This window comes from Chiloscyllium plagiosum, unplaced genomic scaffold, assembly GCF_037043375.1.
Source record: "Chiloscyllium plagiosum isolate Xiang-an unplaced genomic scaffold, Cpla_swu_hap1 HiC_scaffold_9, whole genome shotgun sequence".
Taxonomy (NCBI): domain Eukaryota; kingdom Metazoa; phylum Chordata; class Chondrichthyes; order Orectolobiformes; family Hemiscylliidae; genus Chiloscyllium; species Chiloscyllium plagiosum.
The window spans coordinates 35,636,590-35,654,138 of NW_028270147.1; the positions used below are offsets into that span (position 1 = coordinate 35,636,590).

General features: G+C 39.7%; 1 protein-coding gene across 1 annotated transcript in view; it reads left to right on the plus strand.

Annotated features, from left to right (window-relative positions):
- Nucleotides 1-17,549, plus strand: part of LOC122554277 (uncharacterized) — a 260,968-nt gene that overhangs the window by 148,984 nt on the left and 94,435 nt on the right. Inside the window, exons 7-11 of the mRNA XM_087990318.1 lie at nt 131-287; nt 3,948-4,072; nt 9,945-10,022; nt 11,947-11,995; nt 13,687-13,765. Coding sequence (XP_087846444.1) covers nt 131-287; nt 3,948-4,072; nt 9,945-10,022; nt 11,947-11,995; nt 13,687-13,765 — 488 coding nt within the window. The remainder of the gene's footprint in view (nt 1-130; nt 288-3,947; nt 4,073-9,944; nt 10,023-11,946; nt 11,996-13,686; nt 13,766-17,549) is intronic.

A 17,549-nucleotide genomic window follows, 5' to 3' on the forward strand; every position in this document is an offset into this window, starting at 1 on the left:
GAACAATCTATTTCAATGACACTTGAAGCATGAAGTTATTTTTTCTATTTACAGATATTCACTGATCTGCATACATTTAGCGTTTTCTAACATAAAGCAATTTGAAATCTTTTTTTAATCATATTTTCAGATTAAGGGTTTGGATGGATTGAAACGATTTATTGCACTAGGAACATTAGACCTCTCCGGGAATCTTTTAACATGGAAGGAACTTCAGAAAATTCGACACATACAAATACTGGACCTACAACTGTATGGGAACCCTGAGCTGCAAAATGATATACACTGTATGTAGAGTATTGAATGATATCACACAGTGGCAAATGTGGGTGACACATATATATGATTGTGAAAGAAAAATATTATAACTCAGGCGGATGAAACCTTTTGATGGTCAGTACATGAGTATGGGAATGAAATGTTACCAAGGTATAATTGTAGGAGAATCACAATTTGATGCAGGACCCAGACCTACCAGCATTTCACCCAAACCCATATGTAGCCCAAATTCATAATTGTAATTGGGGTGGTGTAAATATAGGTAGACAAAATAAGAGTGTTCTGGCTGTGCTTCAAGCAAGTTTCGGAAATACCATGGGAATTTCAACTTTAAGTCCTTCCTGGCCAACTTAGTTGTGGTGTATATATTGGTCCCAAGAATGAAAACTATCAAACCTTAAAAATAAATCTGATTTTTTACTTTCTGATTTCTGATTTCATCCTTGTGATGGTGGGTATTAACTGAAGTTTTACTTGACCCCAAATCAATAGAGAGTTGGTTGTTGGGCTAGAAGGTGTACACGTGTATTGTATAATTCTATACACATAAACATAATGGTGTACAAAGGCTGGTTCCAGTTCTAGCCTCCACCAGTTAGTTTTCTGGAATAGAACGCTATGTGGTGTGCCACATTGCTAAGTTTCTGCCATTTCTAATTTACATAAATGACTAGAAATTGACCAGAAATCAAAGCAAACTGGTATGACTTACAAATTACAAGTTACAAACCAGGAACCAAAAAAGGCAGCATCGCATTAACCAAATCCATTGGATTGAATATGTTTATGAACAGAAAAGTTAAGTTTAATAGATTGATCTCAATTATTTCTGACAAAAAATGACATTTGTATTCAGCAAAAGGTATTGGAAGAGCTCGGATTGAAGTTAAATAAATGTAGAATTCACTATAGTCCTGACACTTAACACATTCAAGCAACTCAGAGCAGAAATCAGCATATTAATCTAAAAGACAAAATACTACAGATGCTGGAAATCTGAAATAATAACAGAAAACACCAGAAATATTCAGCAGGTTTAGCAATATCTGTGAAAAAAGAAACACATAAAAGTGAAGAAATGTTCCCAGTTCCATAGGAACAGATTTAAAGGCAGGAAATTCAGATGCATTAGGTAAGCAAACCAATACATTCCAATCTCAAGGCAACCTTCCCAGCAGCTGAAAGTAGTTAACAATGAATTGCTCATTTGTAGCCTTATTGAAGACATCACATGGATCTTCCCACTTGGAGATGGCACCTCTACTGAGTGCCAAGCCTGGCATGTGCTTGGAGTTGGCTTGCTCACAGCCCAGCTGAAAGGAGGGTGAGGCTTCACCCTCACCCACAGTAAAACCACAGCACGCACAAACTTTGTTGGAGTAATCATGCTAATTGAATCCTTTAATTTCCTTGATTTCCAAAATAATATCAATCTAACTTGAATGATGATGACAAGATTCCATGTTTCTGCAGTTGAAAATCTCAAAGGAGAAAACAGAAAGAACTAAGATGGGTAATGAGGTGCCTCACATTTGGTTCCCCCACTGCCCCCCATGAAGAGAGGGTCCTGGTCCTAGCTGTTGAGGACCAAGACTGCTCACATGGTGATGCTGAAATGTCCATGTCCCAGAAATCAAGTTAGAGACTGCTCAGTTAATCATCCATTATCACCAATATGAATGTACTCTTCACACACCTGAACTTCTATCCCTGTTGGTGGTCCATTCTCTCTTTTATTCCGACAAATACATGTGGCATTTATATAGTCTTGCTAGTCAAGAGGATGGTCCCACATGACATCTCCTCCTCCTCCACCTCTGAGGAAGAAGCGACACATCCCTCAGAGGATGCATTGGCAAGTCTGCCTCCTGTAGCCTCCAACAGCTCCAATCCTGACCACCTCAGTAGGTGCATTAATGAGATTAGATTCGGAAGTACTCGCCTGGTGAGCATGTCTCTGCCACCTCTCTGCAACTGGTCAAGGAAGGAGCACCCGGGGCCACTGCTACTTGGAGATTGCTGAAGACCAGGTAGCTAGACAACCCCAGGAGATGTGTGAGGAATATTTTTTACACAAAGAGTGGTAAGCACCTGGAACGTGCTGCTGAGGAGGTGGTAGAAATAGATATGAGAACAATGTTTAAGAGGGGTTCATTCAGATGCAGTAACAGGCAGGGAAAAGAGATACATTCCAGGTGCAGGCAGGTGAAATTACTTTAGAATGGCATCATGGTTGGCACAGACATGGTGAGTGGGATGGCCTGTTCTTGTGCTGCATTGCTCTATATTCAAACTGTCTTGGCAAAAGCATTGCATTGAAAGGTGCCAGTGTGCTCCAAAGTGCAGCTTTGAAGTGCAGAAACATCTTGAAAGTGGATTGATATATGCTATGAGGTTGTGCTGAGACTGGCACATATCGGATTCCAAGGTCCATGAACACAGAGTATGCACAGTGTTGGTGTGCAATGTCCTAGAGAGAGGTTCAGAGGAGTAAGCTGGAGTCGCTAAGTTACTACTCTGACTTTCATGTCAGGAATTGTTGCTGTTGAGTTTCTATCCAGTGGGTTGGAGAATGGGAAACTGCATAACAATGGAGTGTGATTAGGTAATGATTTGATATTAGTACATGCTAGTGACTGTAAATAGGTCTTCTGTCACTCACGTTGGAAAATCTCATCTCACCATTCAACAATTGTTTGGAAAATGGGACTTCTTGCTCTCAACATCAAGAAGCTCATTGTTGGCTATCTCATGCGATTTTCTCAACTTTTTTGCTAATGCCCACATCATTGCATGCTTGGGAAGTATGGTGGTACTAAGAGGTGACAACTCATTAGTGCACAAAGGAAAATAATTACAATTCTTGGAAAACAGGATATCATGGGTGGCACGGTGGCACAGTAGTTAGCACTGCTGCCTCACAGCGATAGAGACCCGGGTTCAATTCCCACCTCAGGCAACTGTCTGTGTGGAGTTTGCACATTCTCCCCGTGTCTGCGCCAGTTTTCTCCCACAGTCCAAAAATATGCAGGTTAGGTGAATTGGCCATGCTAAATTGCCTGTAGTGTTAGGTGAAGGGGTAAATGTAAGGGAATGGGTCTGGGTGGGTTGCTCTTCGGAGGGCCAGTGTGGACTTGTTGGGCCGAAGGGCCTGTTTCCACACTGTAAGTAATCTAATCACAGCCACAGGCCAATACTGTGCACCTCAGTGTTTTAGAACCAATCATCTTCAACTGATTTATCAATAACTTTCTCTCTACCATAAACTTAGAAGTGAGGATGTTCTCTCTTTGTACTCAGTTCCATTTGCAACTCTGCAAAAAATGAATCAGTCCATGCCCACATGCAGTAAGACCAGGACAACATCCAGGCTTGGGCTAAGTGGCAAATAATGTTTGACCAACACAAGTGACATGGAATAACGATCTCCACAAACAACAGCATAACCATCTAAAGCTCTCAAGATTTGCTCAAACTGTTTAATAATTTTTGCTTGAACTGTAATTTTTGTTTGAAAATAAGGGGCAGTCAATTTAAATTGTGTCTACCTACCATTTATAAGAAATCACCACTTTTGTGACATATAATTTGTGCAACGTTTTATAATACCAGAAATAGGAAACTAAAAATACAGAAAGTTGCCATTTTAGTCACATCTTTCTTTTTAGATCGTGTCCATGTGGTAAGTTGTCTGCCCCATGCCTGGATGGTAGATGGAAATTTTGTCACTTCTAAAGAGAGGAACCTGGTGACCCAATTCTTCTTGGATTCTGCTTTATCAGGCCATCCAGTCGTATGTATTTTGGAATGTTTCCAGCTACTCTTTGTATTTAGTTGATCCATTTAATTTAAACAAAGTTGATTTAAATGTTTTAGACACTTGCTTTGCAGGGTTTAGATTAAATTTAATCACAATGGGCTTCATTATCCACAAAAGTCCTGGAAATGGAAAATTGAAGGTGAGAGATTCCTTAGAAGACCCTTCGGGATCTTTTTAATTTTAAACCGTTTCCATGCAACACCAGGATCAATTCCGTGCATTCCATGCATGAAGAATGTGGATTGGGAGTGGCTATTTGAGGATAAAGCCACATATGACATGTGGGAGTCTTTTAAAGACCAGTTGATTAGAGTGCAGGTTAGGCATGTTCCTGAGAAAATGAAGGACAGGAATGGCAGGATTTGGGAACCTTGGATAACAGAGGAAGTTATCAGCTTGGTCAAAAATAAAGGAAGCATACCTACGGTTAAGGCAACTAAAAACAGACAAAGTCTTTGAGGAATATAGAGAAAGTATGAAGGAGCTCAATTAGGAAGTGAGGAGGGCTAAAACAAGCTATGAAATGTTCCTGACTGGCAGAGTTAATGAGAATTCCATTGCATTTTATACATATACTAGGAGCAAGAGGTTAGCTAGGGAAAGAGTAGACCAACTCAAGGATAAAGGAGGGAGGTTGTGTGTGGAGCTAGAGGAAATGGGTGAGATCCTTAATGAGTACTTTACGTCAGTATACACCAAAGAGAGGGACATGAGGTATGTTGAGATCAAGGAAAGGTGTGTGAATACTCTCGGGCCTGTCAACATAATGAAGAAGGAGTGTTGGGTGTCTTGAAAGGCAGGTAAGTCCCCAGGGCCAGGATACTGTGAGAGGCAAGGGAGGAACCAGCTGAGGCCTTAACAGACATCTTTGCATCTTCTTTGGCCTCAGGCAAGGCAAATGTTGCTTCTTTGTTTAAGAAGGGAAACAGAGATAATTCAGGTATCAGTGAGCCTGCGTCAGTGGTGTGGAAACTGTTGGAAAAGATAATAAGAGACAGGATTTATTCACATTTGGAAGCAAATGAACTTGTTAGTGATAGGCAGCAATGGTTTGTGCAGGGAAGGTCATGTCTCAACAACTTGGTTGTGTTTTTTGAGAAGGTGACAAGAATAATTGATGAGGGAAGGCAGTAGATAGTGTCTACATGGACTTTAGTAAGGTGGAGACAGGTTCCATTGAGGCGGTCAAAAGGTTATTGAATAATTATTTGGATAAAACATAGTGTGCACGTGTGCAGTGGTGATGGTGGTGGTGGTGGTGGTGGGGGATGTTGTGGGGAGTTTAGGAGGCTGGCGCTGACAATGCTCTCTTGAAGAGCCAGTACAATAGACTGAATGATCTCCTCTGTGCCATAACATTTCTGTGATTCTATGAGCATGAATGTTGTCCTTTTAAAAAAAAAATGAAAAAGGAACAAAGAACAATACAGCACAGGAATAGTTCCCCCCTTTAGAATTACAATCCCTATTTTATATTGACTTTTAGTGTTCTTCCTATCATGTAGTACCTCGCACTTCTTTACATTGATTTTCATCTGTCATTTAGACAATAAGACCATAAGACGTAGGAGTAGAAGTAAGGCCATTCGGCCCATTTAATCATGGCTGATGGGCATTTCAACTCCACTTACCCACACTCTCCCCATAGCCCTTAATTCCTTGTGAGCTCAAGAATTTATCAGTTTTTGACTTAGATTCATAGAGTCATAGAGATGTACAGCATGGAAACAGACCCTTCGGTCCAACCCATCCATGCCGACCAGATATCCCAACCCAATCTAGTCCCACCTGCCAGCGCCCGGCCCATATCCCTCCAAACCCTTCCTATTCATATACCCATCCAAATGCCTCTTAAATGTTGCAATTGTAGCAGCATCTACCAAATCCTTTGGCAGCTCATTCCATATACATACCATCCTCTGCGTGAAAACGTTGCCCCTTAGGTCTCTTTTATATCTTTCCCCTCTCACCCTAAACCTATGCCCTCTAGTTCTTGACTCCCCGACCCCAGGGAAAAGTCTTTTAATGTCCCAGCTTCCACTGTGCTCCATGGCATTGAATTCCACAGACCCATCACAATCTGGCTGAAGAAATGTCTCCTCATTTCCATTCTAAATTGACCCCCTATAATTCTAAGGCTGTGTCCATGGGTCCTAGTCTCCCTGCCTAACAGAAGCAAATTCCCACCATTCCACCCTTTCTAAGTCATGTATTATCTTGTAAGTTTCTATTAGATTTCCCCTCAACCTTCTAAACTCTAATGAATACAATCCCTGGATCTTTAGCTGTCCATCGTATGTTAGGTCTACCATTCCAGGGATCTTCTGTATGAATCTCCAGTATGTCCTTCCTGAGGTGTGGGGCCCAAAATTGGACATAGTATTCTAAATGGGACCTAACTAGAGCATTATAAAGTCTCAGAAACACATCACTGCTTTTAAATTTGAACCCTTTTGAGATAAATAACAACATTACATTTGCTTTCTTAATCACAGACTCAACTTGTAAGTTAACCTTTAGAGAATCCTGTACTAGCACTCCCAGATCCCTTTGTACTTTGGCTTTATGAATTTTCTCACTATTTAGAAAATAGCCCATGCCTGCATTCCTTTTTCCAAAGTGCAAGATCTTGCATTTACTCACGTTGAATTTCATCAGCCATTTCCTGGACCACTCTCCTAAACTGTCTAAATGGTTCTGCAGCCTTACCACCTCCTCAGTACTACCTGCCTGATTACCTAACTTCGTATCATTGGCAAACTTCACCAGAATGCCCCCGTACCTTCATCCAGATCATTAATATATAAAGTGAACAGCTGTGGCCCCAATACTGAACCCCATGGGATGCCGCTTACCACCAGCTGCTGTTCTGAAAAAGAACCTTTTATCTGAACTCTCTGCCTTCTGTCAGACAGCCAATCCTCAATCCATGCCAGTCGCTTACCTTGAACACCATGGACCCTCATCTTACTCAGCACCTTATCAAAGGCCTTTTGGAAGTCTAGATAGATAACATCAACTGGGTTTCCCTGGTCTAACCTACTTGTTACCTCTTCAAAGAATTCTAACAGGTTTGTCAGGCATGACCTCCCCTTACTAAATCCATGCTGACTTGTTCTAATCTGACACTTCCAAGAATTTAGAAATCTCATCCTTAATGATAGATTCTAGAATTTTACCAACAACCAAGGTTATGCTAATTGGCCTATAATTTTCCATCTTTTGTCTGGATCCTTTCTTGAACAAGGGGGTTACAACAGCGATTTTCCAATTATCTGGGACTTTCCCTGACTCCAGTGAGTTTTGAAAGATCACAACCAATGCCTCCGCTATTTCCTCAGCCACCTTCCTCAGAAATCTATGCTCCTACTCAACCAATTGTCAATGTCCTTTTGGAATTCCATACTATCTTCCTCACAGCTCATAACTGTTCCAAGTTTCATGTCTTCTGAAACCTTTGAAAGTGTCCCCTGCACACCAAGATCCAGAATATATATTAATATATACGTAAAAAACAAGGGCTCAACTCCCAGAGAACTCCATTACAAACCTTCGTACAGCCCACAAAATATACATTGACCAGTAGTCTCTGTTTCCTATCACTCCACAATTGTGTATCCATGTTGATCCTCCCTTTTATACCATGACCCAGAACTTTCCTCAAAAGTATGACACAGTGTCAAATGCTTTCTGGAAATTCATGGATACCATATCAGGAGCATTACACTCATCAAGCCTGTTATCTTTTCAAAACACTCGAGCAAATGAATAAAACATGACTTCCCTTTTAGAAATCCATGCTGATTCTTCCTAATTGCTCCACTTTTTTCCAATTGACTGCTAATTCTATCCTGAATAATTATTTCTAGAAACTTTCCCACTACCAAACTGAAACTGAGTGGTCTGCAATCGCTGGAATTATCCTTACAACCTTTCTTGAACATTGCCACAATGTGTACAATTCTGCAGGCTTCTGACACCTCCCAAGCCTCAGGAAGACTGAAAGATTAATGTAGATCAATAAACATAATTTGAATTTTAATTTGCATGAATTAATCAGCATGATGACATTGCTTCACTCTGCTCAGCTTTCAGTTAAAGCTTTGAAAGATGTATTTGTTATGAGTTGGGTCAAATTGGGTACTGCAAGTATTCTAAGAACGTAAAGGTAAATCTGTCATCAGGGAGATGTGATTTTCCAAAAAGCACAATGTAAACCCCTGATGAATAAAATCCAAATACTATATACCAAAATTCTCTTGAGTGAGTTGAATCCTACTTCACTGGAGTTGGGCAAAATACTTTTATTGTAAAACAGATGAAATTCAAATAAACCAAAAATCAAAACAATTTTCTTCATGGTTGTTTTATAACTGAAAATTAATTTCCTGTTCGCCAAACATATTTATGAGGAATCCATTTCATAAGTTTAGAAATTGCAGAGACTGCTACTCATAGGTTGAATGTAGATCAAAATTTCGGAAAGAGCTCATTCCTAATTAACCTCTGATTCTGCATGTTGTAGTGCTAGAAGTCAAATGGTAGATGGTAACATGGTTAGGCAGGTGGCCTTTAAACCCATCAGGGGCTGGCAGTCTCAGAGTATACTCACTGATTTTGCTGCACATTGACGGTGCTTGAGCTTGACAATTTTATTCAAGAAGCAAGGATAGGTATGTAGTTATGCATGGTAATTGAAGAGCACCTTCCTAAGATAGTTTAGGTGCAAATGGTAGACAGTATACCCTTTCAGGTATAAGAGTACTTATAAGCAGGGATGAAGACAGTAAATCTAGTTTAACCATCCTTCTAGTGTCCCTTCACCTTCAAATCAAATGACCTAATCAGAGGGATGACTGTGTGAAAAAAATTGGTGCTACCAGATTACGAGGTGTTGGTTTGTATTTTACAGTCCTGATGGACAGAGAAAAACTATAGTTGAGGTTGAACCTTTTTCAGGAAATGAAGGTCACTGTGTTATGGATAGGGGTCCAAAGCCACTGTCTTAATCAGTGGGAAGCTCTGGAAAATAGAAAAGGGGAATAGGGTTAACCCTACAGAATAAAACCTCAGTCACCGCTCTAATTATTTATGAACAATAATATATCTGATACTGGTCATGCCCCTTTGTTAATCTAGAAGGAGCCTAAGGCATTTTAAAAAAAGGCACTAGTAACCATAGTAACCATTACCATTCTTATATGTAGAGTTACCTTCAAGCTCTCCAGTATTACCTGCCTCTTGGCCCCCACTCCTTCCCAAGGAGTCTCAGCTTCCAAGGTAACCTTCCTCAGATATTACAATAAATCCAAAATACTGTAGATACTTGAAAATGTGAAATAAAAAACAGAAAATGCTGGAAATACCAGTCTCTACGGAGAGACAAGGTTTCAAGTCAAGAATGACTCCAAGAGTCTTCAGATATTGCCAGGCAGCTATCCCTTGGTCTGGTGGTATATGAGCTGATCCAAACATGGTTCCTCGTAAAATCTCCAATAGCCTCTCGCTCTGCAGCTTCTTGTTGTCTATGCCAAGTGGTAGGAATGCACTGAAAGTCATTGTCATTGTGGCAAAACTCTTGTCATCAGAAACTTAATGAAACAGCAATTTCAAGCAGAAGTTTGGCAGATAAGAACTTTGCACAGCTGCTACAGTTGTTTCAAACAGACTGTATGAATGATGTAGTAATATAATTAATGCAGCAAAAGCTAAGCACATGAGGCTCAAGCCATGGATTTAGTGAAGAAGCACACATCATTTCCATTGTAATTTCAAACCAAGTGGCTGTAAGCAAATGCCACATGGCATTTCCCCATTTTAAATTGTGTTTTTATACATTATACAGCGCAACAAGATGAGTCCAAATCGGTTCACTCCAACCACCCAGAAGAATCTTTTCCAGACATGTCCTTACGGCAAAAGGGTAAATGCATTGTTACATAGAAAATGAAATAAGTGAATGTAATAAACGTTGTTTAAAAAAACTGCCAAAATATGGAATGCACAGTGTACACTGAGGTCTCTCTGTAGAATATTAATGCATAAACTTTTCTGCTGATGACTCAAGGCGCCCTTTGCTTCTCCAGATATATTTTATAATTGATTCAACATATTATTTGACTCTTTTAAGAACTGTTACAGAAAACTGACAGCCGTCAAAAAGTAGCTGGTGGTTGATCTGCTTGTTCATTGAGAACCCTGCCACATTTGGATGCATAATGCTCACCAAACTGTATAGGCATTGACTTTATGCTGTATGAGGGGTTTACAAGGTTCATTGAGCTGCTCTTTTGTTGGATTGGGGGATGGGAAGTCAGAAGTGGGTGAAGCAGGGTGCATGACTGTATTTCCTGGCATATGATTTTATTGCGGGTTGGTGTTGTTACTGTGTCTAAGTGCTCTGATTTTCCAGTAAGTGGTAGGCAAGATTTCACTTTGGTAGGTGGGGAGTGGAGATCCTGTGGAGTGGGTTTTGTTCCTAATTCTTTCGCTGCAGTAGTTTCACAGCAGAGGCTGAAAATGTATGTGGCTTTCATTCAGTTATTCATTTTTAGATGCAAGCAGAAGAAAGCTGGGCTATGTCAGAGTGATTGTGGTAGTAAAAATAATGAAATGCTTATAGAGGTTCATGTTTCTTGAAATGACTGAGGACTTTTTTACTACTTTAACTGTTTTTGACAGAGATAGATAACAATAAGGCAGAACTTGATGGGCGTCTTACTGGCTGGAGAACTAGCAAGAGCTCCATGTCACCTCTTTTCTGAAAAGTCTGCTGCAATAAGCACTCAACCAGGTAGCAGTGGGCCTTATCCTTGCAATCAAGGGCATCACAGGAATGGGGAGGTAGGGGAGAGGGCAAAACCCCCTGCACTGGCAGCTCTTCATGGATTGGAAGCACTATCAAACAAGCTTTGGGTGCTCCTGGTAACACACAAAATCGAAGCCCAAGATCACCAAGATCTTGGGACTGCAGGTGGGTGGCATGTGTTAGGGTTTATGGGGAGTTAGGTTGGAGCAAAGGAAGAGTGGTTACTTTCAGTGCACCCCATGCAGGCATAACTTGTAACCCAGTTTAAAAAATTGCATCATTATAAAATGTCTTAGTATCGAGGCAGTTGCCATAAAAACTTTTCACGGACTTGAAATGGAATAACTATTATTTTATTCTGGATTAGTGGTGCTGGAAGAGCACAGCAGTTCAGGCAGCATCCGAGGAGCAGTAAAATCGACGTTTCGGGCAAAAGCCCTTCATCAGGAATACTGTATTGAAAAGGTAGAATACTGTATTCCTGATGAGGGGCTTTTGCCTGAAACGTCGATTTTACTGTTCTTCGGATGCTGCCTGAACTGCTGTGCTCTTCCAGCACCACTAATTCTGAATCTGGTTTCCAGCATCTGCAGTCATTGTTTTTACCCTGTATTATTTTATTGCATATTAGATTCAGAACAGAAGACAATAGATGAGCAAGGCTGGGAAGCAACATGAAAGAATACTGTTGGCCAACTTAAGTGAGGTAGCAAGGGTTTTTATCAGTGTGTCAGAAGTAAAGGACTGTCATTGGGGTTTTGAGGTCCCTTAGATGTGAAGGAACCATCCTCTACTTGAAAGCACTTTCACTTGCTTTAAGATTCAAAAGATTCTTCTTTTCCATTGAAAAGGTAGAATAATTTACTTGTGGAAGAAAATGCTTTTCACTGGCCTGCTTTTACTTTTAAGAAGACTATCATATCACTGGGTGATAATGGCTGTTTGAGCTCAGGTTATAATTGTTCATGTTTCAGTGACCATGTGCTGCTCCTTGTAACCATGAAAGATATTTGCTAATGTGTATGCCTCTTTTTAACAGACTCTTCACTTAATGAAACAGTTTCCTTTGAATGAACAGTTAAATTCAGGTAGGGCATACTTTTAACTCTTGAACTTCCATATTTTAGAAGGTTAAAAATGCTCTGTATCTTTCTTTATTTCTTTTCCCCTGTTCTCCAAAAAATAGCTTGTGCCCATCTATTTCAGTACAGACAGACTCTGAAAAGATCTCAACAAAAATCCTCTCAGTTCAAAGGGAGCTTGCCTCCAAACAGTGTCTAAACACTCTCTTTCAGAGTACTGGACAACATTTGCCAAGAATTAATTCAGTCTGTTTTTCTCTTTAAAATTTCAGAGATGTTGATCTCAGCAGCACACTCTCAATCCAAGTAGTCCGTTCTCCCAAAATATTTCCCTGTTAGTTCTTTCACTCTCAATAGTGTACCAACTCCTGTCACACTCCTATCAGTCTAGAAAATCAACACCCAATTTCTCCACAACTACTTGCATTATTGACTGGCAGGACATTGTGCTTCACACATCAGTTTTCAAAATGGGATCATTTGCATGATGAGTGGCCCACAGCCTACTTATGAAATATTTGAACCACAAATATCATAGTGAAAAAAACAGCAGGGGAAGATCAGAAGCAGCAGCTTCAGCAGCAGCAGCAATGGCATTGTGGTACGATGCAGGAAGAGCAAGCAGTGAGGGAGGTCCCCTGGTATCTGCAGTGGCAGTGAGAACAGGCAGCTGAGGTCTCCTGGAGAGCAAGCCAAGTGGAGGAGCTTGGGGCCCCAGCAGCAATCACTCATCAATGACTGTTGAACTTCTAACTTTATTCCTTTTTTTTAGCTTATATTAAGCTTTAATGTTAACTCTTACCTTCTTCATTTATTTTCTGTTGTTTCTATGAAGGTCTGTAACGCTCAACTTTTTAAATTTGGACCTGAATTTTCTGTACCTAGCTATTTTCATACATAACATGATGCTGTGTGTAGCGACATTAGACACTTTTAACTATACTCTTGTACTTGAATGCATGTGACAATAAACTCTAAATCTAAATCTAAATTTAGGAATGACTTCTATAAGGGAATTGTAGTTTGAGTTCGACTAAAATTGTTCAATTCACAACTTTTGTTTGGAATTTTGTGACTATGGAGTGGAACATTCTTCATTTTAAATAGTACTATTGATGCTTCAGAAATTTTTCACACTTATTGAATTAACTATAGGCGTCACTGTCGGTCTGCTAGAAACTGGTTTGCAACGTACAATTATAACATGCTGTTATTGTCAGGCAACCTATCAACAGTTGGATAAAGCTTGTTGTAAAAATTTGCATGTTGCTAGATACTGTGTGATTTTTTTTCACATGAGTTAATACAGTTATTGCAACTATTGCTTGTTGTTACAAAATGCAAATTAAGGCTCCAGCATTGCAATTAAAATGAAGTGCTGCAGAAACTCAGCAGAAGTGACATCATCTGTGGAGAGTGGGTTAGTGTTTCATCAAAAGTCTTTTGGTGTTTCAAAGGAGAACCATATTGTACTTGAAACACTAACTCTATTTCTGTTTCAACAGATGTGGAGTTTCCCCAGCACTTTCTGATGTTCTTTCAGATTTCCATTGTCTGCAGTATTTTGTTTTGCTCCACCATTTAAATTGATGCACAATATCAGTTATGGATCTGGAGCTAATATTGGACAACGAGGCATTGCAACAAAGTTCAAGAAATAGATCCAGATAAATTAACCATTTTTATTCTTATCACAGACTCTGATCATCGGAGAATAAAATACCTCGCCTACAACCTTCAGACAGATCTTACAATAGGAATGAAGTATACTAGCAGGTTATGTATGGTTAAAATTAGATATTTGCAATAAGATAGATAAAATGATACAGAATCCCTACAGTGTGGAAACAGCCCCTTTGGCCCAACAAGTCCATATTGACCCTCCGAAGAGTAACCCACCCAGACCCATTCCCCTACATTTATCCCAGACCAATACACCTAACGCACACATCCCTGTACACTATGGGCAATTTAACATGGCCAATTCACCTAACCTGCTTTGGATTGTAGGAAGAAACCAGGGCACCCAGAGAAAACCCACGCAGACACAGGGAGTATGTGCAAACTCCACAAAGGCAGTCACCCAAGGTAGGAATTGAACTCAGGTCCCTGGCACTGTGAGGCAACAGTGGTAACTACTGTGCCACCCCATGTTGCAGTCTATTTGATTTAACTATCACCTTTTAATTTTGGACCTGAATTTAAGTGCACTCTAAAGTTAATTGGTGAAAAATTTCAACCAGCCAGAAGGAAGATACCAAATTTGATATGAATTTGAGGGTAACCTGATCCCTGTTCCTGTTGAGGTTAGTATAAATCTGCCCACTATTTGATGTCAACCACATTAACTTTACAGTCTTGTACAGAGGGACCACTAATATTAGTTCTGAGCAGCAGGTGTATTTTGCTGAAATTTGAGGATTTTTGAAACCTCTTGGGTATTAGAGAAAAAGATCCTTTCTACAGGTATCTCTTGGAGTGGTCAAAGCTGGTTCTGGACTCAATAAGTAGGGGAAAGATTTTGTTTGTTATCAATGACTGTTTAACTTTAATGAGCATAAAATCACACCAAACGTTTTTCCATTGAAGCTGCTATGGGATGAAGCTGAGATATATTTATTGCACAACTAAATATATTGGCATGTCCTGGGTAAAGATTTACCATTCATAGTAAAAACATTTGAGTGAGCAGAGGTTTCCCTTTAAACGATGGTAACACTGTTCAACATTGTAACATAAAGAAGAAAGTTGAGCATCTAACTAGGCCCAGAAATCTTAGACTTGAGAAACTATCCAATAATCTAACCTATAGTTGGTATTCCAATCCAACATTGCAGAAAAGAAATCTCAGCCATCCAGGTTAGAATGGGTGTTAAGGTATTAAAAATAAAAATTTGTGCAGTACTGATATTGTACCTCTAGACGTCGCTTATCCACTTAGTAAATATAATACATAGTCATGTTATAGCTACAAATCTGGAGAGTGAAAACACAATAAGTTCACCTGCTTGATTCCCTGAACACAAAATTGCCCTCTTGAATATGAGTTAAATGGAAGTTTTGAATCTTAAACCCATCAAGTTCCATTTAGAACTTGTTTCAATATTTAGCACAACCACGTTAATCAGTATGTGTCTAAGCATCATGTCCTCTTAAGTATAAAAAAACCCACCCCTTTTCAAATACGTGTTGCAACTTCATACAAAGTAAGATGTTAATTCTTTCAAGGCTAGCAAGAAGAATTCATTGTAACAGTACATACGAAGTAAAATGCAAATACAAAGTTTGGATTTCAGTGATTATTTAAGCAGCTAACATTAGAAATAAAAAAATGAAAAATACAAATGAAGGTAGAAGACTAGATGGCCAGAGAGTTCGAAGACCATGAAGAACACTACATTTATTAATCAAAGGCTTTAGTTAAAATGATAGCAAAGCAATAATTTGGTTTCTTAACTTTTGAATTTACACAGAGCTATGAACAGTCATCTCTGCTGCAGCACTCAAACATTGTTAAGCCTTTAAAGTCTGAGGAAAATCTCTGCTTCTGATTGTGGCTAAAGTTTCACTCGTGGCCTAGAGCTCTGTCACAGCAGCAACAAAAGCAGGCCCTGGTCCTTTGTCAGGGACATGATTTATTTCTGGAGCCAGGAGCGTGTTTTGTAAAGCCTTCTATTCTGCAGCACACAATGTGCAGCCACTGAATTTTAATAGTATGGCTTGAAGACAGACATGTTTTCAAAAGGAGTGAGTCTTTGGATCCCTCTGAATCCCAGCCTAGATGAGTGACAGAGTTTATACAGGGGGATGACTAGCACACGGTCTGGTAGACCTTTTATTCTGCCTGAAAGAATATTTACAGAAAGTTTTGCAAGCTTGTTGAATTTTTTTCTCTTTCACCCCTCCCCACACTGTGTTTAAGCCCTCTCCATAAATGGCTTTATTTTCTTTCATTGTCAATGTTTTCTTGACTGAGATTCAATCAGAAGGAAGATTACAGGGTTTTTTTGGGGGTCTCAGTCGCAACTTAAATCAAATGTATGTTGCTAAGGAGGGGCACTAATTTCTTGGAAACTTTTACCTACAGACTCCAAGATTCAAATTTCACATTTGCAACCCTGTTGAGCTGCTGTATTCTCTATTCCAAAGATTACATAGGGAGTTATTACCATCAATATCTCTCTTCAAAATTAAGTATGTACAGGAAGTTGGTGATATAGCATGTCAGCACAATACTCTTCCATCCTCAGTATTTGATTTTCAATCTTATCCAGACTGATGGGATGAAAGTCTTTTTTTAGCTGTTAAAGATGCTATTTGTTTTTGGATAGTTCCCAACCTAATGCTTAGATTTGCAACCAATGCACACTAAGCATCATTTTTGGTATTAATTAGCACTAGATTGGAAGTCTCACTTGCAGAAGCTTCTTGACTCCCGAGTATGGGATTTGGAAACATCGTATTGATGCAGGATGCACAAGAATGATGCCAAGTCTGGTTGAAGCAGACGAAGAGAAAGTAATCACTCTGTATCTAACTCTTATTATAGCTGACACAGAGATAATAACTGATGGGCCGTACTTTGAAAAACACAAAAATCACAAAATAAAACACTGGCGCATGAAGTTGCCACCTGGAGTCTCCTGGTCTCCTGCTGTAACTTCTCCAGAGATGATGAAGTGTCCAAATTAATAGCATAAACAGCTGAAAATTGTCACAGGTTTTTTTTTTGCTGAGGTAGAGGGGAGGGGGCTTGGTGGTGGCAGAGAGGATATTGTCAGTCTGCTATTGAAGATACATGGAATGACAAAAAAAAACTGATTTCCAGAGCCCAAAAGAATAAAAGCATTGTGTTCATTTTTGTACCATGTTTTAATTCTCCAGCTCAAATCTGTTAATTGCTGGAGTGACTGTTAGCATGGAAAATTACTAAACCAATTATGACAGTATATTACTGAAAGAGATATCTACATCTGGATCCCTACCTTAAAAGAAAATCATAAATCACTAACTTTAACATATCTTTGCTTGCTTCTGTTGATTTGAAACAAAATGATTTCTATATAAGTAAGAACTGAAACCAGTTGTAAATTTAGTTCAAGAAAGATATAATATTGGGGCCTGGTGGCAGCACCTTTCAAAAAAAACCTTCTGATCATTCCCCTCTAGAAGCTGGATTTGATGTTAGCCCAAAGAGATGCAATGCAAGTCTGGTACTTTACTGGCTACAATGTCTGAAGTGAAATGTGTGTGGACTATTCTCAATTCATTTTGGAGAGGTCTGAAAACAGAAAACAGCGTACAATAGGGTGTCACAATGGCTCAGTGGTTAGCACTGCTGCCTCATAGTGCCAGGGATAGGTTCGATTCCTCCCTCAGGCGAATGTCTGTGTGGAGTGTGCATGTTCTCCTCATGTCTACATGTTTCCTATGGGTGCTCTGGTTTCCTCCCACAGTCCAGAGAAGTATAGGGTTAAGTGGATTGGCCATGCTCAACTGCCCATAGTGTCTGGGGATGTGCAGGCTAGGTGGATTGGTCATGGGAAATGCAGGGTCACAG